This window comes from Lepus europaeus, chromosome 7, assembly GCF_033115175.1.
Source record: "Lepus europaeus isolate LE1 chromosome 7, mLepTim1.pri, whole genome shotgun sequence".
NCBI lineage: Eukaryota > Metazoa > Chordata > Mammalia > Lagomorpha > Leporidae > Lepus > Lepus europaeus.
The window spans coordinates 688,949-712,647 of NC_084833.1; the positions used below are offsets into that span (position 1 = coordinate 688,949).

The window sequence follows — 23,699 nt, forward strand, 5'->3', positions numbered from 1 at the left end:
CTGGATGTGTGGACGCGGCTCTCAGGCCCACGGAGTTGGATCTGCCTCCCCCCCAGCTGTCCCCTGGGCCCCTCCCCAACTCCCAGGTGGCCCAGGAACCTGTGCAGGGCAGGGGGAGGGGGGCCCGCAGGGGCCTGTGACCCAGCAGTGGGTGGGAACTGGGGTCGGCTTGGCAGGGTTCCCAGGGCGCACGTGACCCCAGTGGTGGGGTTCCAGCCTTCCACAGCCGTGAGGGTGAGACCTTCCGGAAGGCGGAGGCTCGGTGCTGTCTCCAGGGACAGACAGGAGGGCCATGCAGTGGGAAGCACTTCGGGCCACACCCTGGTCTCCCGCAGAGGACGGGCCTGACCTTCCACGGTGCAGGCGGCCAGCTTGGACGTGGTGTCCGCAGGGGAGGCCGTCCCACGGCCTGTGCCATTTCCTGTGAGCTCCCTGCACCCCTGCCCGGGCCGGGCAGCGTCCCCTTCTGCACCTGGGCCTCGGGATCCTAAGGGCCAGGGGAGGCCACGGCCCATGTATGAAGGGCAGGACCATGGCCGAGGACCGGCCGCATACAGACCAGCAATCGAGGGGCAGAAGGAGGGAGCATGGCTGGCACAGGCAGGAGCCAGGGTCCGAGGGTCCCAGGTGGGCCCAGGAAGTCAGCCGTCCCTGTATCTGAGACCACAGAAACCGAGAGATGGGGCCGGCGCTGCCCTCCGGGGACTTTGCGTAGTGCCAGTGTGGGCGGCCCCGCCCTCAGGGAGCGACATTTCAGCAGTGTGGAATCCGGGGAGGGGCCAGCTCTGTGGAGCCGGCAGGGGCATCCCGGCGGGAATGGGCTTGGCTTTCTCCAGGACCACAGCGGGGGCCGGCGTGGCCGAAGCCGAGCAGGCGAGAGCGCGGGCGTGGGGGCACCTGGGGGCATGGGAAGGGGGTGGAGGCTGGACTGTGGGCTGAGGGCCCAGAGGTGCGGCCTGGATTGACCTCTGACGTGACCAGGCAGCCCCTCCTTCCCCCCTCAAGGCACCTTTAACCCCAGGGCATGAGGAGGACTGAGGCAGGTGGGGTCCTCGCGGGCCAGGGCCCTCCCCGTCTGAGGTCAGAGTGTCTGCAGGGCCCAGCCACTGGCCTGCGGCTGTCAGCTGCCGGGCGGATGCCCTGAACTGTGCTGGGGCTGGTGGATCGGCACCTGATGTGTCTGATCGTGACAGGAGGGAAGGGGGAATTGGGCTGCAAGGCCGACTGACCCCAGAGATTCTTGGATTGAGTCAAGGAGCAGGGGAGGGGAGAGGGGATGGGGGGAGGCTGGGTGGATGGCGGGATGATGGGCGGGTACTGGGTGGATGTGTGGGTGGGTGGATGGATCGTGGATCTTGTGTGGGTAGTGAGCTCACCGGCTGGCGAGTCCCTCTGGTCGTGACCGGTGCTGGAAGAAACCGTGGTGAGAGAGGAAAGGCGGTTCGTGGTCCCCTCCCCACACCGCCTCAGGTGAACAGGGCGGAGGCCAGACAGGGTGGAGGCAGAGCTGTGGGCCAGGCTCCGGCCGGGCAGATGGCAGCCCTGCCCCTTCCCCAGTCTGCCAGACTCAGGTCCTGAAGAAGGGGGCTCCAGGAGAGGGAGCCCCCCACCCACGCTCCCCTGGCCCCCATGCCTGGGAGAGGGAGCCCCCCCCCCGGCCCACGCTCCCCTGGCCCCCGTGCCCGGGAGAGGGAGCCCCCCGCCCACGCTCCCCTGGGCCCTGTGCCCGGGAGAGGGAGCCCCCCCCCGGCCCACGCTCCCCTGGCCCCCGTGCCCTGTGCAGCCTGGGTGCTCCAGACTCCGGGCCTCCTAGGTGTTGACTCCCTGGCTGAGATGCACCTGCGTAGGTGGGCCGTGTTGTCCCTGACTCCGAAAAGCAGGAGCAGGTGCCCAGGCCCCGTCCTCTCTTTCCCAGTAGGCTGTGAGAGGCAGACACTCGGGAGCTGGGTGGCAGAAGCTGCCCGACTTCGCTCACATGCAGGCAGTGACCATCACTGGGTCAGAAGCCCCTGCCCCGGAAGACAGGGCTCCCTGGGTGCAGACCGGCCGGCCAGGTCACCACCAGCAGGGGGCGTGCTGGAGCTCGGGAAGGGGGGGTCGCAGGCCACAGCCCAACAGCCTCTCCCTCTCACCCCTGGGCTCCAGGGCTGGGGGCAGACCAGGGACACTTTGGGCCTTGCCGCCCACCTTGGAAGCACCGTCCAGTCCCTGAGTCCAGCAGGAAAGTCTGTGTGAGGCCCCCACCCAGGGAGACAGCAGGTGGCCGCCCCAAGAGTGGAGCGAGGCGGGGGCCCGGCCAGCAGGTCTTTAAGGTCATCCCTTGGGCTGGACAGACGGAGAGAACAGAGGCCTTGCTCTGTCCACACGGAGCCATGATCTCCGTAGAACCGGCTGAGCCTTGGTGGGTTCAGCACCATCAACTTGGAAGCACCCGGGGCGGGGATGGGGTCAGGGCTGTGAGAGGGCAGGAGGGAGAGCCGGCTGCTGCTGCCCACTGCCGGCTTCGGTCCAGTGAGGTGCTGCCGCGGGCGTGACCAGCAGCCTCAGCGACTGGCCGTCGCCCCCTCCTGGCCGCTGCTTGTGTCCGACCCGGGCACTGTCCTGGGGGCGCTGTGGGAGGCAGGAAGGAAGCTGCGTGGGCGGGGCGGGGCCGTGCACCTGCGCAGGTGAGTGGGGCTGCGGTGGCCGCGGGTCCCCGCCGTGCGCTGACCGCCTGCCCCCCGGCCCCTGCAGAAGCCCGCCGGCGGCCACGCCATGAAGGAGGAGACCTTGCTCAGGTGTCGCTTCGCGCTGTGCCCGCCGGCCTCCGCCCCGCCGAAGGCAGACCTGCGGAAGCTCAGCCGGAACCTGCTCCTGGGCACCGACAGCGAGCTCTGCCCTCTGGGCCCAGGTGCGTGCTGGCCGTGCGGGGGGCTGGCGGGGCGCCGGGTCCCTTTCTGGGCTGCTGGCACCGGCTTCATGCAGGTTTGATACACAGAGGGCTCGCTGGGTGGCAAGGCACGGAGTGGGGTGGCTTCCAGGAGGGACCTGTGGGGCCAGGTGCAGCCCGTGTGGCCGAGCAGAGGGAGGAGCGGCTCCTCGGGGCAGCCTCTGTCCCCGGGACCCCGAGTCCCGGCCAGCGACTGGACTGCTGTGAGCCCATTGTGTGAAATGTGGGCACTCCACACATGTTCCCCGGGGTCCTGGGCTCTGAGGGGGCAGCCGGCCCAGACCTGGCCGCTGAGGCCTCGGCACACAGCAGTGAGCACGTGGCACCCACACGTCCCCTCTGTGGCATCCCTGACGGCTCCGTGCCCACAAGGCTCAGCCGCGTCCCCTCTGCCCTGTGTGTGACAATGCCCCCCCCCCCCGAGCCCAGAGCCCCTCTGGGAAATCCTGCCTTGGCCATGGCCTCCCCGCTGCCTGGGGACAGCTGGCAGGACCCGGACTCCTGGGAAGGGAACCCTGTGGCCTTTGTTCCCTGCGGACCTTGAACCTGTGACCCTCGAACCTGTGACCCTCAGCAGAGAGGGGTGTAGAGGGGCGGGGCAGGTCCCCATGGGCTGTCAGTCTCGGGGGGAGGCGGGTTCCCATGGGCTGTCAGTCTCAGAGGGGCAGGGTGGGTCCCCACTGGCCGTCATTCCTGGAGGCGAGGGATGGGTCCCGTTGGCTGTCAATCTCAAAAAAGCAGACAAGTCCCCATGGGCTGTCCATCTCAGAGGGGCGGGACATGTCCCCATCGTCCGTCATTCCTGGAGGCAAGGGACGGTCCCATTGGTTGTCCACATCTGGAGATTCGGTCCCCAGGATAGCTAGGACCTGGCTGGAGGAGGCAGAGCAGGGAGGGCCATGGACAGGCTGGATGGAACCAGCGGTGGCCTCTACCTGCCTGACCAGCGCCCCTGAGTTCCTGGCTCTCAGGCTGGTGGCGTCTGGCTGCAGGAATGTGTGGTCCCTGCCCGCTCTGAGCCTGGACGCCACCCTTGTCCTCCAGGAATGGGAGGGCCAGGCTGTGCTCTCTGGGGGGCTCTGTGGGCTCCTCCACCCCCGTGGTCTTTGGACCGGGGCCCCTGAGGCATCCCCAAGGCAGTGTCCAGGTGCCCAGTCCTGGCCCCGGCCTCACCCCGACCGCTGTCTTGCAGGGAAGACCACGGAGCCCAACGGTCCATCGCTGCCGAGGGACGAGGGGCCCCCGACCCCAGGCTCTGCCACCAGGGTGCCACCGGTAAGAGCCCTCTGCAAGGACCGGGGTGGGGAGCCCGGCTCAGGGGTACTCGGCACTGTAGGTACTCAGTGCTGTGAGCACCCAGCACTGCGGGACTTGGTACTGCAGGTACTCACAGTGGAGTACTCAGTGCTGTGGGTGCTCAGCCCTGAGAGTACTCAGCACTGGAAGTACTCAGCACTGGAAGTACTCAGCACTGCAGGTACTCAGCGCTGTAGGTACTCAGTGCTGTGAGCACTCAGCATTGTGGGTACAGAAAAGCAGCCACAGGCGGTGTGTGCAGGGGCGGCCTGGCCCTGTGCCAAGCACCGGAGCTGAGTGTGAGACGTTCCGCTGTCACCTGACGTCCTTTGGGCTCTCGCTCGGCTCCGGTCCCGCAGAGCTGCCCTCTGCCTGTAGCCAGGCAGCCCGACAGCCCCGGCCTCGGTGTCGCCGTCTGTAGATGGACTCGGGGCTCCCTGTACCCCCAAAGCACGTGCCGGCCTTGCCCAGAGGTGGCCCCCGGGGAGGGACAGTGGAGTGTGGGTCTCGAGAAACAGCCTGGGGGCCGCGAACTCCACCTCTGCCACCCTGCCCACCCTGCCCCTGTGTGCGCCCAGGGGAGGGGCTTCCTGTGGCCCCCTCACTGGCCCCCCCAGATGTGCGGGGACCGGGGAGCCACATGCCGGGCGGGGACGAGGGCATCTTTCTCTAACTCCATGGCCTCAGGCCGGCCCTGCCACCAGCCTGTGGCTCAGCTGCCCCCCAGGGCCTTGGTCCCCCCACGCCCGCCTCTCTCTCTCGCAGGCAGAGTACAGGCTGTGCAATGGGTCCCCCAAGGAGTGTGTGTCCCCGACAGCCAGGGTCACCAAGAAGGAGACCCTGAAGGTGAGCCCGGGCCCTGGGAGGCCCCTGTCCCCACCCCCAGGGCTGCAGGGTGGCTGGGGCTGGGGGCAGCCAGGGCTCCCTGTGACCGCCCACCGGTGCCTGGCCAGGCGCAGAAGGAGAGCTACCGGCAGGAGAAGAAGCGAGCCACGAGACAGCTGCTGAGCGCGCTGACCGACCCCAGCGTGGTCATCATGGCCGACAGCCTGAAGGTAGGCGGACGCGAGGCCCTGCGACCACGGCCGGCTGGCCTCAGAGCCACAGACATCCGTTCCCTCGCCGTCACGGAGGCCAGAGCCTGGGGGTCCCTCCTGCCTCTTCCGCTTCCGGGGGTGCCGGGTCCCCAGGCTGCGGCCACATCGGCCCAGGCTGTGTCGCTGCCCCCATGGCCTTGTGTGTGTGTGTATGTGTGTCTCTGTGTCTCTGTGTGTGTGTATCTGTGGGTGTTTGTCTCTGTGTGTGTGTGTCTCTGTGTGTGTGTCTGTGTATCTGTGTGTCTGTGTCTGTGTGTGTTGTGTCTGTGCGTGTCTGTGTATCTGTGTGTCTGTGTGTGTCTATGTCTGCGTCTCTGTGTGTGTGTCTGTGTCTCTGTGTGTGTGTTTGTGTGTCTGTGTGTGTGTCTGTCTCTGTGTGTCTGTGTGTGTCTGTCTCTGTGTATCTCTGTGTGTCTGTGTCTGTGTCTGTGTCTGTGTCTCTGTGTGTGTCTGTGTCTCTGTGTGTGTCTCTGTGTCTGTGTGTGTGTCTGTGTGTGTCTCTGGGTGTGTCTGTGTCTCTGTGTCTGTGTCTCTGTGTGTGTGTCTCTGTGTGTGTCTCTGTGTGTGTGTCTGTGTCTCTGTGTGTCTTCTGTGTGTGTCTCTGTGTGTGTGTCTGTGTCTGTGTGTGTCTGTGTCTGTGTGTGTCTGTGTCTCTGTGTGTGTGTCTGTGTCTGTGTGTGTCTGTGTGTGTATCTGTCTCTGTGTATCTCTGTGTGTCTGTGTGGGTCTGTGTCTGTGTGTGTGTCTGTGTCTCTGTGTGTATGTCTGTGTGTGTGTCTCTGTGTGTCTGTGTCTCTGTGTGTGTGTGTGTGTGTGTGTGGCTCTAGGTCTAGGGCCCGCCCTGCTCCTGCCTCGCCTGGTGACATCCTCAGAGCCTCAGTTTCCAAATGCGGGGCAAGAGCCCAGATTGCTCAGGGTCCCCGCGGGGGGCGGGGGTGGGGACGGCCCAGCTGCCCCGGAGCAGAGTGGACGAGGTCAGGCCAGGAGTGTGTGCAGCCCTGTCCCAGCCCCCATGTGGTGGCTGCTGGGACCCCAGGGAGCCCCAGGCCTGGGTTGCTCCCCCAGACCAGTGACGCAGGGAAGTGACAGTCACTAACACGGAAATCTGCAGAGCTGACAGCTCCAGCCCTCAGGTGCTGGCTCCTCCCCTCTGAGGGCCTTGACCTTGAACCTGACCTCCAGGGCCCAGCAAACCTGTCCCCGACCACCCCGTGTCCCCCGATGCCCCGGCCTCGGCTGGGCGCGCGGCGGGCAGGGGATGCCCCTCCCCAAGGGGGCGAGGGAGGAGGACGGCCGTGCCCCGGGGTGACCCCGGCCGCCCCCCAGATCCGCGGGACCCTGAAGAGCTGGACGAAGCTGTGGTGCGTGCTGAAGCCGGGCGCGCTGCTCCTCTACAAGAAGCCGCAGGTGGGCCAGTGGGTGGGCACCGTGCTGCTGCACTGCTGCCAGCTCATGGAGCGGCCCTCCAAGAAGGACGGCTTCTGCTTCAAGCTCTTCCACCCGCTCGACCAGTCCGTGTGGGCCGTGAAGGTACGGCCGCCCGGCGGGGAGGGGCCGGGGAGGGACCCGTGACCCCGCCAGAGGGCAGCACGGGGCTGGGGTCCCCGCGTCTAGACCGCACCCCTCGTCCCCCGGGGTGGGGGCAGGTCGGTAGATGGCAGCCGGCGCGCCCCGTTGAAGCTGGGCTTCCGAGAATCAGCCGAGCTGTCGAGCAGATGTGGGCATGGGGTGCGAGGGCGGCGGGACCCCGATGCGGCTTGTTGAAGATGGCCCCAGGCCCGTGCCCCTCCCCTGCCGTATCCCCTTGGGGGACGCTGAGCGCTGTCCTGGCCGCCTCAGATGGGAAGGGGGAAGTGGGGGGCGGTGATGCTGTGCCTCCGCCTCCCTCACTCCCTCCCAGGCCCCGGGGCGTCAGGGCCAGGGTCTGCCTGTGCAGCTGGTGCCCGACCTCTGCCCCCACAGGGCCCCAAGGGCGAGAGCGTGGGCTCCATCACCCAGCCCCTCCCCAGCAGTTACCTGATCTTCAGAGCCGCCTCGGAGTCAGACGGTGAGCGCCCCCCCCCACCGCGGGGCTCCCGGGGGGCCCTGCCCCAGCCCAGTGCGGGTGGCCCCAGTTCAGGCTGTCCCTCCACCGCCGCCAGGGAGAAGGACCCAGCCTGAGGCCGGGGCCAGGCCGGCTGCCGCTGAGCCTCGGTGACCAGCAGCACCGGTTGCTGCAGTGTCAGGGGATCCAGAGGCCGCGGGCCAGGGGCCCCCAGAGCAGAGGCACTGGGGGTCAGGGCCTGCATCGCCCCCCAGCAGCTCCGCAGGTAGTTCTCCCTCTAGTGGCCGCTCCTGGTAACTGCAGCTGCCCCACCTCCCCCCAGACCCTCCTGCTGGCGCCTCCCAGAGCAGCCAGGGCAAAGGGCTCCCATCCTGGCCATGGTCCGTGGTGGGCAGGACCCTCCCTAAGGCACCCCGCTGGGGCCCAGCCCCTCTGGGCTTTGAGTCTCAGGTGGTGCCACATCGCCGCCTGGTGGTCGAATGTCACATCCTCCCTTCCCTCCCCAGCTGCCCTGAGCCCCTCCAGTATCAGTCCTGCCCCCCACTCCCGGAGCCAACAGGGCAGCCCTGCCCTCCTGAGCCTGCAAGCGGGGAGGGGACATGGGCCATGAGTTCACACAAGGCAGACTGGGCTGATGCCTGAACCCAGTGCCTGCTGGCCTGGGGCGACAGGGAAGAAAGGTGGCTGGCAGGACCCCAATGTCCCCAGGGCCCCCACTGTGTCCCAAAGGGCACCACCCAGGGCCGCTCTGCCAGGCACAGATGCCCTGGCTTTCCAGGCTGGGACAGGTGAGCCCTGGGCGAGATCCGCCTGTCACCAGCACATCGGGTGCCTTCCACACCCACGGGGACAGCCGGGTGGTGCCGGTCTCACCCCACACAAGCTCCAGGAGCCCAGAGCAGGGGCTACAGGTGGCCAGCTCTGTCTGCTGTCCCCCCCTGCGGCCCCGCGGCCCCCAGCTCCTCCCCCACCCTCTAGGCTGGCAGGAGCCCCCTCCCGTCCACCTGCAGGCCCCTGAGGGTAGGAGGCAGGCTCTGAGCGAGTGACCTTGGGGGAGTCATTAGCTGTCCTCATGGTCACCCAGCACCCCATGAGGCCGGCTCAGGCCTGTGCACCATGGCCTGGGTCCCCCAGGATTCCTGCTGCCCCCACCACACACAAGGCCAAGGCTGGGGTATTTCTAGAAGGGGGGACTCTCCCTGGTTGGAGAGTGGAGGACAGGCCAGCATTGGGGTTGGCTCAGGCTGGGGGTGACGGGTTCTGCATGGGGCTTCCTGGTTGAGAAGGAAGGCGAGGGCTCCTTGGACAGGGGAGGTTGGGGGTGAGGGGGAGGACTCACAGCCCGGGGTGGGGGTGCTGGCGCTCTCGTGAGGGGGAGGGGTGGGGCGGAGCTCACCCTGGCCCCTCCCCCAGGCCGCTGCTGGCTGGACGCCCTGGAGCTGGCCCTGCGCTGCTGTAGCCTCCTGCGCCTGGGCGCCTGCAGGCAGGGCCGTGATGGGGAGCCAGGGTCCTCGCCCGACGCCTCGCCTGCCTCGGCCGCCGTCCACCCCGACCGGCACCTGTTCCCGTGAGTGCAGGGCGGGAGCAGGCGGGGCTCAGCCCTGGGGGGAGCCCTGGGCCTGGAGCCTCTGTTTCTCCATCTGCAGTATGGGCCTGGTTGTGTGACACGCCCACGGCGGGGGGGTGTTGGACCCCGGGGAGCCGGCACCCACGGGCTCTCCCCCCTCCCAGACTGAACGGGGCCGCCTTGGAGACCCGCCTGGAGAGTGACGCTTTGTCAGACAAGTGGGAGAGAGAGGACGGTGAGGAGTCAGACGCCGACGCCCAGGACCAGAGCCGCAGGACCAACGGGAGCGGGAGCGACCAGTCAGAGCCCCCGGGGGGCCCGGTGCTCCGAGGGACCACCTACCTGGAGCAGGTCCATGAGGAGCTTGGCGAGGTGGGCGCCCACCTGGCGTGGGGGCGTGGGGGGGCTGGGTGCAGTGACAGGCAGTGCGGGGTGGGGTGGAGGCCTTGACCCTGTCTGGGGGTAGGGGCTGAGCTGAGCGGCGCGCAGACGCGGCACACACCGGCTGGGACAGACCTGGGCCCTGGGCAGGTCCCGTCCCCGCCCCCTAGGCTGCAGGCACCAAGACTCAGCCGGGCCGGAGGCCGTGGAGCCACTGTGACTCCCAGCAGCGCCGTGGACTCACCCGGTCCCCGGGGCAGCCAGGGCTGGGCCGGCCCCCCGCCAGCAGCACCCAGCGGGCCGGCCTCCTGGCCGTCCCTGGCCAGCACTTTGACCCTTTTTTTTTTTTTTGACAGGCAGAGTAGATAGTGAGAGAGAGAGAGAGACAGAGAGAAAGGTCTTCCTTTTTGCAGTTGGTTCACCCTCCAATGGCCGCCGCGTTAGGCGCATCGCGCTGATCCGAAGCCAGGAGCCAGGCGCTTCTCCTGGTCTTCCATGCAGGTGCAGGGCCCAAGGACTTGGGCCATCCTCCACTGCACTCCCTGGCCATAGCAGAGAGCTGGCCTGGAAGAGGGGCAACCGGGATAGAATCCGGCTCCCCAACCGGGACTAGAACCCGGTGTGCCAGCGCCGCAAGGCGGAGGATTAGCCTGTTAAGCCACGGCGCCGGCCCACTGTGACCCTTTTAAAGATCATTCTACCCACTTGCTCATTGGTGTCGGGGGAAGACCCCAGGCCCGGGCGGGAGCAGGGCCGCGGGGAAGCCCTGTCCAGTCCCAGATGCGAGCCCCGAGGGTTTCTTCTCCAAGGGAGCTCAGGCCTCCCGGAGGGGACGGGGCCGTGGCCGCCCACGCGTGTGCTCCCCTGCAGCCGTAGAAGCGATGAGAAACTGAGGCCGTGCCCTAACGGGAGCCGGGCGGCCGTGCAGGTCACAGGGCCCTGGACAGGGGCGAGCGGCCAGGCCAGCGGGGGCGCGGGCGGGGGCGGGGGCGTGGGCGTGACACGTGGCCCCGCGCAGCTGGGCGCGGCGTCGCAGGTGGAGGCGGTGTCGCAGGAGAGCCGGGGCCTGCTGTGGCTGCTGCTGCGGCAGCTGCGGCCCGGCGTGGACCTGGCCCGCGTCGCGCTGCCCACCGGCGTGCTGGAGCCGCGCTCCTTCCTCAGCAAGCTCTCGGACCACTACTACCACGCCGACCTGCTGTCCAGGTGCGCGGCCAGGCGGGGCGGGGGGCCGGGGGAGGGTGGGAGGGTCCAGGGGTCTTCCTGGAGGCGGGGCTGCCCTGGCACTCGGTGGCCAGAGCAGGGAGTCCGCCCGCTTCCGGGCTGCCTGGGCAGGACGGGGCTGGGGCCGGCGCGGGGGCGGCAGAGGAGCGGCGGGGGTGTGGCCGGGCCGAGTCCGAGCTGAGGGCGCCCGCAGGGCCGTGCTGGAGGACGACGCCTACGGCCGCATGAGGCTGGTGCTGCAGTGGTACCTGTCCGGCTTCTACAAAAAGCCCAAGGTGAGAAACGGCCCCCGGGCCTCACTCAGCCCTCATCCCCGTGCACCTGCCCCAGGCCGCCGGGGGCCCCGCCCCCACGGCCTTGAAGGCTCCCAGCCCCCAGCAGTGAGGCTCCCCTGACGCCCAGTGTTCCCAGTTCCTGGAAGGGCCCAAGCTGGACGCTCTGTCTACCCCAAGACAATGACCCTGCCCCCCCCCCGGGTCGTGTTACACGGGGGCTGTGACCTGGGGCCTGGGGCTTCAGACTCCCCAGTCCTGGAACCCCTTCTTGCGCCCTCACGCTGGGACCCAACCACCCCCCACCCCGGGGTTGCAGTGCAGGGGGAGGGGCTGCAGCTCCAGTTTGTAAACCGTGGTGACACTGGGTCACCTCTTCCTTGTGCACTGGGGGGGGGGGGGGAGGGCCCCAGACTCCCAGCTGCGATGGGGGCGGAGCCTGACTCCGGGGCCTTGCAGAGCTGAGCTTTGAGGGCTGCACGGGCAGTGGACAGGGTCTCCTGCCTCGCTGTGAGCCGAGGTGTGGACAGATGTCCCTGGAGAACGCAAGCCGGGCAGAAGCGGGCGCTGCCCCCCACCCAGAGAGCAGGGCCGCGGGCGGCGTGCCCACACCGTGCCTGGCGCACCTGCCCCACGGCCCTGCCTGGCTCCTCCGACAGTGTCTGTCGCCGCCTGCAGGGAATCAAGAAGCCGTACAACCCCGTGCTAGGGGAGACCTTCCGCTGCTGCTGGTTCCACCCCGAGACCGAGAGCCACACCTTCTACCTGGCAGAGCAGGCAGGGCCTCCGCGGGACCCTGGGGGCGGGCGCTGGCAGCCATGGGGGTGGGCGCTGGGCTCCCTGTGGAGGGGGCGCTGGGCTCCCTGGGGCAGGTGCTGGGCTCCCTGGGGCAGGTGCTGGGCTTCCTGTGGAGGGGGTTCTGGGCTCCCTGGGGGAGGCGCTGGGCTTCCTGGGGCAGGTGCTGGGCTCCCTGTGGAGGGGGCGCTGGGCTCCCTGGGGGCAGGCGCTGGGCTCCCTGGGAGCAGGGTGCTGGGCTCCCTGGGGGTGGGACACTGGGCTCCCTGGGGGCGGGCACTGGGCTCCCTGCGGGAGGGGGTGCCCGGCGCCCTGGGAGTTGGGTGCTGGGGTCCCTGGGGGTGGGACAGTGGGGTCCCTGGGGGCGCCCGTTCGCACGGCCAATGCCAGAGCTGTCCCTCGACCCGCAGGTGTCACACCGCCCCCCGGTGTCCGCATTCCACGTGAGCAACCGCAAGGACGGATTCTGCCTCAGCGGCAGCGTCACAGCTCGGTCCCGGTTCTACGGTGAGTGCCAGAGGCGGCCGGTCCCGGTTCTGTGGTGAGTGCCAGAGGCGGCTGGTCCCGGTTCTGTGGTGAGTGCCAGAGGCGGCTGGTCCCAGTTCTGTGGTGAGTGCCAGAGGCGGCCGGTCCTGGTTCTGCGGTGAGTGCCAGAGGCGGGCAAGGGCGCCCCAGGAGCAGTGGACGCCAAGACCTGCGGGGCTGGCCGTGTGCCCGGCCCTTCCACTCTGCGTGGTCAGAGCCCGCCAGGGGAGCAGTGCAGAGCTGCGCTGTCCAGGTAGCGGCCACCGGCCTGGGGACACGCAGGAACCAGGGCCTGGGGCTGGACGGCCTGGCGGGGAGCATCCACGGCCAGCCCTTGGGCGGTTCTCTCTCCACTTTTGCTGCCTGGTGTGGCTCAGTGGCCGCTGCCCGCGACCGGGTGCCGGGTGCCTCGTGCCTCGTGGCTGTGGCAGGTGGAGTGCCCTCGTCTCCAGTGGAGCTCCCCTCATGGCCCAGCCCTGGGCTGTTTAAAACCCGAGAGGCCTTGGGCTGGTCCCAGGCGTCCGGAACCCCTGGTTCAGTGGCTGTGAACCCTGTGGCAGGTGGCAGGTGGCCGGCGTCTGAGGACGGTGGCCGTGCCCACTGCACAGGGTCCCTATGGGCTATGAAGCCGTCCACCACAGCCACACAGCAGGAGGCGCCCGGCTCTCTCGGGGACCCTGTGATGGGCAGGGCCCCAGGTGCTCCGGTTCTATCCATACTCACTGCCCCCCCCCCCCGCCCCCGCAGGCAACTCCGTGTCGGCTCTGCTGGATGGCAAGGCCACGCTCACCTTCCCGAGCCGGGCGGAGGACTACACCCTCACCATGCCCTACGCCCACTGCAAAGGTGAGAGGCCCCCGGGGACGCGGCTGCGCCAGCTGGCTCCACGCCGGCACTCAGCGGCAACTGTCGGGGTCGGAGTCTCCGGAGACAGCTGGCCGGTTCTTCTCCTTTGGGCCCTGTGACGCCTCTGGCTTCCCCGAGGCTGCCGCCAGCCGGGGATGCCACCTGCCTTTCCCCACGGCTACCGTGAGGTCTTCTCAGAGAGAGAGAGAGAGAGAGAGAGAGAGGTCTTCCATCTGCTGGTTCACTCCCTAGATGGATGCAACAGCCAGGGCTGGGCCAATCCGAAGCCAGGAGCCAGGAGCTTCTTCTGGGTCTCCCACATGGGTGCAGGGGCCCTAGCACTTGGACCATCATCCACTGCTTTCCCAGGTGCATTAGCAGGGAGCTGGATGGGAAGTGGAGCAGCAGGGACTCGAACCAGCACCGTATGGGACGCCGGCATGCAGGCGGCGGCTTTACCCACTGCCCCACACCACCGCCACCCCCCGCATCCTGTGCAGCCCAGCCTGTGCCCGCCCTGGCTCAGTGAGGCTCTGGCTGCTTCCTCCAACCCCGCCATGCTCTCCCATCTGACGCACTGGCAGGAAGCCCCAGCCACGTCACGCGTGCTCACAAACTTCCTGTGACCGTGAACCCCGCCGTCACGTCAGAGAGATCAAGGCAGGCTCTTCCCTTCGCGTCATCGGGAACGCGGGCGGCGTCCCGAGCTCCTTGGCCGCCAGTGCCCCACGGCCCCGAGGCTGAGCCACGCGAGGTCTGTGCTCGGTGGGCGGTTCCTCCCCTGTGTCCCTGACTGGCCCCCCGCCCCCAAGGCATCCCAGCTGGCTCCAGCTTCCACCCTCGGTCTGTCACTGCCACCATCAGACACCGGGGCTAAGGTGTGCCGGGGTTGCAGGGCCACATCCTGTCAGCCCCACGAAGCCAACCTTGCCCTGTGCCTGTGGGCAGGGGGCAGCTTCCGTGGCTTAGGACCCCTCCTCGGTTGTTATCCTGACCGATACTCGGGCTGCCCCCATCGGCCTCCGGGGGCCATCGCTGGCCCCTGGGCCACATCACACCTCGGGAGCCTGGCGAGCTTTGCGCCCCGTGAGCACCTGGCCGTGTCTCATCCATTTCCTGGGGAGGGGAGCGCGGGAGCCATGATCTGGGGGGCAGTTCTGTGCCTTTCGCGTTTGTTACTGCGGTGGGCTGTGTAGCACAAAATTGGCTACGGTGACCGCTGGCAGGTGTCCCGCGGTGGGTGCAGCTCCACTGCCGGCTCCAGCCTGTTCCCGGTGCGAGTGGCCCGGCCGTTGTCTCAGGGCTTCCTGGCAGGCTGAACGCTGGAATCTTGCTGGTTTGATTCAAAAAAACGTCCGCGTCCGGCCCGGTTCCGGGTGGCAGAACATCCCTGTTCTGAATTCTCTGCCCCGACACCGAAAGCCAGTTTTTCTTCTTTTTTTTTTTTTTTTAATCTTTAAAAAAAATTTTTTTTTGACAGGCAGAGTTAGACAGTGAGAGAGAGAGACAGAGAGAAAGGTCTTCCTTCCATTGGTTCACCCCCCAAATGGCCGCTGTGGCTGGGGCTGTGCTGATCCGAAGCCAGGAGCCAGGTGCTTCCTCCTGGTCTCCCATGGGGTGCAGGGCCCAAGGACCTGGGCCATCCTCCACTGCCTTCCCGGGCCACAGCAGAGAGCTGGCCTGGAAGAGGAGCAACCGGGATAGAATCCGGCGCCCCAACCGGGACTAGAACCTGGTGTGCTGGCGCCGCAGGCGGAGGATTAGCCTAGTGAGCTGCAGCGCCGGCCCTCTCTATCTCTTCTTTTTCCTTTATTTGAAAGGCAGAGAGTCACAGAGAGAGGGACAGACAGACAGACAGACAGAGATCTTCCATCCTCTGGCCCCCTCCCCAAGCGCTTGCAACAGCCTGGGCTGAGCCAGGCCGAAGCCAGGAGCCCCAAACCAGTCCAGGTCTGCCGTGCGGGGGAGGGACCGGCACTGTCCCCTGCACCTCCCAGAGTGCCCATGAGCGGAAGCGGGCCGGAGTGGAGCCGAGACCTGAGCCAGGCACCCCCGTGGGGTGCAGGCGCCCCAGGCAGATCTCGGCCACGGAGCCAAGGCCTGCCGCGCCCCAAGGCCCGCTTTGCTCGGCACCACCACGGTCACTTTTCTGTCTTAGCCCAGGTCACCCCTGTGGCAGTCCCAGGACAACAGCCAGCCCTGCCGGCCACGGGCCAGCAAGTCACTCAGGCGGAGACTCGTGTTTGCTTGTCCTCGTCCTCTGTCGCACGGGGTCTCAAAGGCACCGGAGCGGCTCCCTAGACGGCGGCAGTGATGCCCAGCGCGGGCCGCTTGTTCCACTTGACTTTTTTAAAGATTGCTTTTATTTATTTGAAAGACAGAGTTACAGAGAGAGGTAGAGCCAGAGAGAGAGAGAGAGAGAGAGAGAGAGAGCGCTCTTCCATCCGCTGGTTCACTCCCCAATTGGCTGCAACGGCCAGAGCTGAGCTGATCCGAAGCCAGGAGCTTCTTCCAGGTCTCCAACGTGGGTGCAGGGGCCCAAGCACTTGGATTATTTTCTGTTGCTTTCCTAGGCCATAGAAGAGAGTTGGATTGGAAGAGGAGCAGCCGGGACTCGAACCAGAGCCCATATGGGATGCCGGCACTGCAGGCCAGGACTTTAATCCACTGCACCACAGCGCTGGCCCCTTTACTTTGCTTTTGATTTCTAGGAGTTGCTTTTCTTAGAGGGAGAGAGAGAGAGAGAGAGAGCTCCTATCCGCAGTGTCCAGGGCTGGACCGGGGTCGTCAGGGAGTCGGGACCCCAACCCGGGTCTCCCCCGTGGGGAACTTCAGCTGAGCACCTGCTGCCTACCAGAGCCGGGCATACACCTAGGCGCTCTGATGCGGGTCCTGGGGCCCTAACCGGTGCCGTGACCACGAGACAACAGGCTCAACCCGCCCTTCACACTAACACGTTTACCTGCTTCCAAATCCGAGCCACAAAGATGCCCGGGAGTCCTGCAGCCTCAGAGGGCGGGCGCCGGGCCCTGGCGCTGGGCTGGGGGTTCCCGTCCCGGGTCCTGGTGCTGGGCTGTGGGTTCCCCTCCCGGCGTACAGAGGGCGGGCGCCGGGTCCTGGCGCTGTGCTGGGGGTTCACGTCCCGGCGTAGCCCAGGAGTCCTGCAGCCTCAGAGGGCGGGCGCCGGGGCCCTGGTGCTGGGCTGGGGGTTCCCATCCCAGCGTACAGAGGGCGGGCGCCGGGCCCTGGCGCTGGGCTGGGGGTTCCCGTCCCGGCATACAGAGGGCGGGCGCCGGGCCCTGGTGCTGGGCTGGGGGTTCCCGTCCCGGGGTACAGAGGGCGGGCGCCGGGTCCTGGTGCTGGGCTGTGGGTTCCCGTCCCGGGGTACAGAGGGCGGGCGCCGGGCCCTGGTGCTGGGCTGGGGGTTCCCGTCCCGGTGTAGCCCAGGAGTCCTGCAGCCTCAGAGGGCAGGCGCCGGGTCCTGGTGCTGGGCTGGGGGTTCCCGTCCCGGGGTACAGAGGGCGGGCGCCGGGTCCTGGTGCTGGGCTGGGGGTTCACGTCCCGGCGTACAGAGGGCGGGCGCCGGGGCCCTGGTGCTGGGCTGGGGGTTCACGTCCCGGTGTAGCCCAGGAGTCCTGCAGCCTCAGAGGGCGGGCGCCGGGGCCCTGGTGCTGGGCTGGGGGTTCCCGTCCCGGAGTACAGAGGGCGGGCGCCGGGCCCTGGTGCTGGGCTGTGGGTTCCCGTCCCGGTACAGAGGGCGGGCACCGGGGCCCTGGCGCTGGGCTGCGCGTTCATATCCTGGGGCCGGGAAGCCATCAGTCCCTAGGAACAGGTGGATGGTGGGGACAGGGTGTTTGGAGCTGTCACTGTCGAAATGGCTGCCCTTTTTTTCTTAAGAGACAGCCAGTGGCACCGCTTACCCACGGGGCTGCGTCTCCCAGAGACGCGCGACCCCATGGACAGCAGCGTAGCCTGCACCTGCTACGCCAGGACTCTTAGCTCAGAAGTCAGGCACAGTGCAAGATACGCGACATCGACAGAGCAGACTGATGCTAGCAAGACACTGTGCTGAGCGTGGGGGAGTGTTCCCTCCGTCCCTGTGTGCTCTGTGCTGCTGGGTGACTGGGACTGCGCGGGGAGACTGTTGCGCCCCACTTACAGTTCGTGTGTTTTAGAGCGGAGATAAAGCTTTGAGTATCTCGGGGTGGGGGCAGGGGCGGTGGTGCCGGTGCTGTTAACTGGATCAGCGTAAGCCCTGCCAGTGGCCGCAAATACAAGATTCCTACTTCCCCGTTCATGGATACAGAGTTGCATTAACTCCCCGTTCATGGATACAGAGTTGCATTAACTCCCCGTTCATGGATACAGAGTTGCATTAACTCCCCGTTCATGGATACAGAGTTGCATTAACTCCCCGTTCATGGATACAGAGTTGCATTAACTCCCCGTTCATGGATACAGAGTTGCATTAACTCCCCGTTCATGGATACAGAGTTGCATTAACTGGGTGAACTGCTTAGCTCCGTCTCAGGTCTCCGGGCTCTGCCCCTCCCTGCTCTGTGGAGTCGCCTGGCCGAGAGGAGGCGGCGCCTGAGGCCAGGGACGGATGTGATGTGTCACAGGGGCCTAGGGGCCTCTGGGAGTCTGGGACAGGGTTCCTGGAGGCATTCACTCAGCAAACGGAGCGTTGGAGGGGGGGCTCTCAGACCCGAGTGAGGCCCTGGCGTGGATGTGGACGGAGTTCCCGATCCTGGGGGTTGGTCCTCAGGCTCGTCCCCAGGAGCCTTCCCCGTGCCGGCCATGCTCCCCGTCAGCCTCCTCCCCTCTCCGGATCTGACACGGCCGACCCCTCCCCCACCTGTGTTTCAGGAATCCTGTATGGCACCATGACCATGGAGCTGGGCGGGAGAGTGACCATCAGGTGTGAGAAGAACAGCTTGCAGGCCGAGCTGGAGTTCAAGCTCAAGGTGGCCCTGGACGAGCCCGGAGGGGGTGGGGCAGGGAGCTTGGGTGGGGAGCGCCCGGGCCTCCCAGACCACCTGCCGTCCTCCCACACCCCAAGCAGGTGCATGTGAGGCCTGAAGACAGGGGCCCCGGGCGGGAAGGTAGACAGGACAGCGGAAGCCCCTTCCCCACAGCGAGACCCCCAGCCTGAGACCAGCAGAGGCATGGGGAGAACTGAGGATCTGCCTGAGGGGGGCCCTGTGACCGGGGTCACCTCGGGGACCCCCTCACCGGCGCCCCGTCCCTGCAGCCGTTCTTCGGGGGTAGCGCCAGCATCAACCAGATCTCGGGGACGATCACGCGTGGGACGGAAGTCCTGGCGACGCTCAGCGGACACTGGGTACGGGGCTGTCCCCGGGGGCAGGGGGCCCTGGGGTCCGGGGCGCCTTTGCAGGAACCTTGACCCCTGACCCCGCCTGGCTCTGGGCAGGACCAGGACGTGTTCATCCAGGAGGCAGGGAGCGGCAGCACCAAGCTGTTCTGGTCCCCGCTTGGGGAGTTCCGCGGGCGGCGGCTAAAGCTGCGCACGGTGCCGCTGGAGGAGCAGACGGAGCTGGAGTCCGAGCGGTGAGGCCGCCCGGGGTGCAGGGGCCTGGCCACAGCCCGGCCGGCGCGGGTGGCCCTGGCAGGGAGGCAGCCCTCGGGACCCTTCACGGCGGGAGGCGGGTCCTGCTGGGAGGTGACCGTCAGCCGTGAGCTGGGAGCCTGCCTCCCGGGTGGGCCGCCGAGGCCGCGGCTCAGCGCGGGACCCTGGCCGCAGGCTGTGGCAGCACGTCACCAGGGCCATCCGCGAGGGCGACCAGCTCAGGGCCACGCAGGAGAAGTCGGCGCTGGAGGAGGCGCAGCGGCAGCGCAGCCGCGAGCGCCAGCAAAGCCTCACAGCCTGGCTGCCCCAGCTCTTCCAGCAGGACCCGGTCACCCAGGAGTGGCGCTACCGGCACGAGGAGTGAGTGCCGAGGGCGGGGCCCCGGGCGGGGCCGTGAGCCGGGCGGTGGGGTGGACCAGGAAGACTGCCTGGCCGGCCAAGCTCCCTGCCTGGACGAGAGAGTGCAAGGAGCCGAGGGGATCCGGTGGGCCGGTCCTCCCCAGCCGGCCCTCGCCGCAGGCCCTGCCTGAGGCCACGAGGGGGCAGCGGTCGCTCTCCCGAGGGGCACGGACACTGCCTCTGCCGACCGACGCCCTCTGCACCGTCCAGCCGCAGGCCCTGGGACCCCACCAAGGACATAGCCCAGTACGAGCAAGACGGGATCCTGCACACCCTGCAGCGTGAGACCCTGGCCCGTGAGACCCCCTTCCTGGGCAGCCCCGGGCCCGGGCACCAGGTCAGCACTGTCTCTTCCCACCAGGGCACAGCCCAGGCCCCACAGCCACTCCCCCCTCGCAGCCCCCGCCCCGTGTCTGTTGTCCCATCATTCCATTCTACCCGAGCAGAAACCGAGGCGCAGCGTGGCCCTAGCAGGCAGCGCAGTGGCTGAAGGCCGGGCAGGATCTGGTGTCCTCCGTGGTGCCATGCCCAAAGGTGCCACCAGGTGGCGCCAAACCCCAGGCCCGGAGTCCCAGCCCGGCACCGGCTGGACACCCCCTGGGTCAGCAGTCTGTTACCAGTGAGGAAGGTGCTGAGGCCCAGACAGGGTGCGACCACCCCATTGCCTCCATCCAGCCCCAGGCCAGGGGCCTCACTCTCTAAGAGGCCCCGCCCCCAGGCCCGCAGCAGGGAGCAGGGCCCCAGGGTCCCGGGCGGCAGGTGTGGGCGGTCTCCTGGCGGCAGCTGCCCCACCTCCCCACAGAGGCCGGGCCCCGAGCGGCGTCTCCGCAAAGCCAGCGACCAGCCGTCTGGCCACAGCCAGGTCACGGAGAGCAGCGGCTCCACGCCTGAGTCGTGCCCTGAGCTCTCGGACGAGGACGGGGACGAGGACGGGGACCTGGCGCCCGGTGAGCCTCCTAGGGCCCAGCCTGCAGGGCGGCCCGTGCAAGGGGAGAGGGCAGCGGGCCCAGGCTCCGGCCCCGTGTGCCCCCGCCTCGCCCCTGCCTCTGGACTGGGCGAGCTGTGCCGTGGCCACTGCTGTCTCCGAGCTTGCTGGCAGCTGGCCATGCCTGGGAGCCACTCTGGGGATGCGCCCGGTGCCTCTCCATGCCTGCCTGTGGTTTCCTGTGGGAGGGGCGGGGGCCCAAGCCAGATGCACCGCCCCGCTCATCCTCACTCCTCTCCCCACGCGGGGTCCCGTGCCCCGGCCTCCCAGGCAGCAAGAGCCCATGTCCCAGGTGCAGGAGGGCGGCGCAGCAGCTGCAGGCCCTGCACGAGGCCGTGCTGTCCATCCGGGGAGCCCAGCAGGAGCTGCACAGGTAGCGGTGGGGCTGGCAGGGGGGGCGGCTGCAGGCTGCCGAGACATGTGCCGGGGACGGGCATGGGGGGGACAGGTGCTGTGCCAGGCACAGGCACGGGGGGGACAGGCGCTGTGCCGGGGACGGACACGGGGGGACAGACGCTGTGCCGGGGACGGGCACGGGAGGACAGGCGCTGTCCCGGGCACAGGGAAGGGGGGACACGGGGAAGGGGGACAGGCGCTGTCCCGGGCACGGGGAAGGGGGGACAGGTGCTGTCCCGGGCACGGGGAAGGGCCCAGCCCCCAGTGTGGCGACGAGGCTCCCTTAGCACGGGATGTGCAGAGGGCAGAGCAGTGGGCGTCTGGGGCGGCCATGAGGCGTCCACCGCCTGGGCGGCTGAAATGTCAGACGTTCCTCGCCTCCCGCCCCGGGGAGGCCCAGGGGCCACAGGGCCGGCTGCCCCCGGCCCATGCTCCTGGACTGGCCGACAGCCGCTCCTCTGCCGCTTCTCACAAGGACGCGGCCCTGTGGGTCTGAGCCGCCCAGTGACCCCGTCAACTCCATCACCTCCTTAAAGGCCCCACCTCCCAGCTCAGGCCGGTCTCGGGTCAGGGCTTTAACATGGGGTGCATTGGCCGGGGTGGGGGCGGGGGGCGAGGACGCTCTTTGGCCGTCCCCAGGGAAAGGGGAGGGCTCCGGCTCCCCCGGGCCTGGCCCTCTGCACCCACAGCGGGCCGGGCACCCCAGGGCAGCCGCCACGCCGGCCCCAGCACAGCCACTGCCCTCTGCCTCCGCAGGCACCTGTCGGCCTTGCTGAGCTCCGCGGCGCAGCCCAGGCAGAGCCGCCGCTCCTGGCTCCTGCTCTGCGTGTTCCTGGCGTGTCAGCTGCTGGTGAACTACGTTCTCAAGTGAGCTCTGGGGCCAGCGTGGCCTCACGCGGGCCGACCCCGAGCCTCGCTGCCCGGCACACGGCAGCCACCGAGTCGCCGGAGCCGTGTGCAGGGACACAGCCGGCGGCTCCCGCGAGCCCCGCCCGGCGCCGGCCTTAACGCTCGAGCCAAATGCAGCTTCCATTGTGGGCACGCCCTGGCCATCTCGCTTGCTCATTCCTGGTCCGGCCTCCACGTGCCGCAAGGGACCAGTGGATTGGGGGCTGGGGGCGCTTGCCAGGCCTCGGACGGCCACACCCCAGCAGCAGTGAGGGGAAAGCTTTGGGGCGCAGGCTGGGAGCCCCTAAGACTGGCACGGCCCTGTGTCATCAGGGTCGCCCTGGAGGGGCCTCAGGTGGATTCCAGGGGCCACGGCGATGTGCCAGGGCCAGAGTCGTTGTGGTGCTGCTTGGACGTGAGCCCGGCGAGGTGGGCACTGGAAGCCCCAGGCCCCGGCCTGCCTGCCCGGCGAGGTGGGCACCGGAAGCCCCAGGCCCCGGCCTGCCTGCCCGGCGAGGTGGGCACCGGAAGCCCCAGACCCCGGCCTGCCTGCCCGGCGAGGTGGGCACGGGAGCGTGCCCGGGGAGCGGCTTCGCGGGCCCCAGCGCCCCCCCTCCAGGCCGGGGGACCCACGCTTGGCACTGTGCCCAGGCCAAGGCCGCCTCGCATTTTCCACTTTTTTGAACACTGCAATACTTCAGCCAGGCTGCGGCCCCAGGCCCCGCACCAGTGCCGCTCCGTGTGGGCGTCCACACGGACGTATCCACACAGAGCCTTAAACGCCGCCGTGGTGGCGCCCTCTCCGTGGAACTCACCGGCCCACTCTGCGGTTTTGCACCCACGTTTCTGTCTCTCTCCTCCCCAGTTCCCGCACTGTCTGTACTCCGTGCCTGGAAATAAACAGACACCTGTTCTGTGCGTTCTCTTCTTGGGGGGCTTCCCAGGGGAGTCTGGACGCCAGCCTGGGGCTGTCTGATGTGGGGGAGGGTCCTGGGGGCGTGCAGACTGACTGGGACTGTGGGAAGGCGGCCCGCGTGTGCTAAGCCGGGAACACGGCTGGTGGGCGGATCGCCAGCTGCGGACCCCCCCACCCACACTGCACACACGGGGCCTCCTGGCTCCCCTCTCCACCAGCCGCCAGACTTCTGGCCCCGCCTACCTGGAGTTCGCATCCAGTCCCGCAAGCCCACCTCAGGTGCCAATCACAAGTCCCCATCCTTGTGGTCACCCCACGTGGGCGTTGCTCCGCTTCCAGTCCAGCTCCTGCTAGTGCGCCTGGGGAGACGCCAGAAGACGGGCCAAGGACTGGACCTGGCCGCCCACGCGGGAGACCGGGTGGAGCTCCAGGTTCCTGGCCACCTCCCGAGCACCACGGCTGGCTTAAGCCGCCACCCTGAGGTGGCTTTAACTTCCACCCCGGGGGTTCCGGGTCCTGCCTGAGGAGCAGGGCCTTGGGTCAGCGGTAAAGACGCCGGAGAGGCCGCACCTGGCGCTGCCGCCCACCCGGGGTTCCTGATCCCAGAGCGCGGCGGCGGGGGGAGGGCTCAGGCGGCCGAGTTCCTGCCCCCACCCCGTGGGAGGCCTGCATTGCCTTCCTGACTCCCGGCCTCGCACCCACCCCTGCCCCCCGCCGCTGTGGGCGTTTAAGGAGTGAGCCAGCAAAAAGACACTCACTCTCTCCTGCTGGGTAAGTCAGCACAATCCTGTGTGAGACTGGTTGTAGAGACACAACCGTGAGGGACGTGTGCTGTGTCCCGGCCAAGTGCACGCACGCCAACTGCAGCTTTCCCGTGTGCAGCTCGGGGCTTCCAAGCGCCAGCGCCTCCATCGTCGGCACCGGTCACGTCGCCTTGAAACCGGAGACTGGGGTGCCCCACGATACCCCGTGTGCGTATCGATAAGTTTCCAGCATGAATAAGCCCGGGGGGTTCTTGCCTAACGGTCAGAGAATTCTGAACACCATCGCTGAGCGAGGCAGCCTGGGACACTATAAGCTTTTATTCAGTGCGAAAGATGCATGGGAGAGAGAGGGCTTTATCTACGAGAGGGGGAATCGGTTCACAGCGAGCACCAGGAGCCAGCACGCGGAGGCACATCCAGGCCGGGAAGCCTGGGGCGGGGGCCCGAAGGCCACGCACCCCGGAGGCGCAGGGCCACAGCCAACCCCGCACTGGCAAGAGGCCAGGGGAGGAGGGGCACACCGCGTCCCAGTCTTTTAACCCACTTTCAAAGGGGAGTGGCTAGTTAACCTGAGCAGCTGGGACTTGAACCTGTGCCCACGTGGATGCCGGCACTGCAGGCGGCGGCTCGATCCTGGGCCAGCAGCCGCGAGAGCTCCGGGGACGCCTGTTCCCGTTGCTGCCTGTGAGGTGTCCGTGGCAGCCGTCTTAGCGCACAAGGTGACTGCTCGTCGTAGCCTGGACTTGCGTTTCTCCACGGTTCCCAGCTCCGCGTTTTTCATGCACTCG

At 68.0% G+C, this 23,699-nt stretch overlaps 1 protein-coding gene across 1 annotated transcript; it reads left to right on the plus strand.

Moving 5' to 3' along the window:
• Positions 1–2,733: 2,733 nt before the first annotated feature.
• On the plus strand, positions 2,734–22,139 carry OSBPL5 (oxysterol binding protein like 5). The gene is made up of 21 exons (XM_062195634.1): positions 2,734–2,890; positions 4,122–4,204; positions 4,991–5,071; positions 5,179–5,280; positions 6,649–6,852; positions 7,285–7,369; positions 8,780–8,933; positions 9,098–9,305; positions 10,333–10,517; positions 10,729–10,810; positions 11,486–11,584; positions 12,013–12,109; positions 12,875–12,973; positions 17,843–17,940; positions 18,228–18,317; positions 18,408–18,544; positions 18,738–18,923; positions 19,173–19,299; positions 19,765–19,909; positions 20,218–20,320; positions 21,100–22,139. The coding sequence occupies exons 1-21, from the start codon at positions 2,755–2,757 to the stop codon at positions 21,212–21,214; spliced, it is 2,616 nt and encodes an 871-aa protein (XP_062051618.1). The 5' UTR covers positions 2,734–2,754; the 3' UTR covers positions 21,215–22,139.
• The last annotated feature ends 1,560 nt before the right edge of the window (positions 22,140–23,699 follow it).

Bases quoted from the DNA above. Each gene is read 5' to 3' on its own strand.
- OSBPL5 (XM_062195634.1), top strand. From the start codon at position 2,755: ATGAAGGAGGAGACCTTGCTCAGGTGTCGCTTCGCGCTGTGCCCGCCG. The intron at 8,934-9,097 runs GTGAGTGCAGGG...CCCCCCTCCCAG, and splicing joins CCCGACCGGCACCTGTTCCC to ACTGAACGGGGCCGCCTTGG. The intron at 18,318-18,407 runs GTACGGGGCTGT...GGCTCTGGGCAG, and splicing joins CGACGCTCAGCGGACACTGG to GACCAGGACGTGTTCATCCA.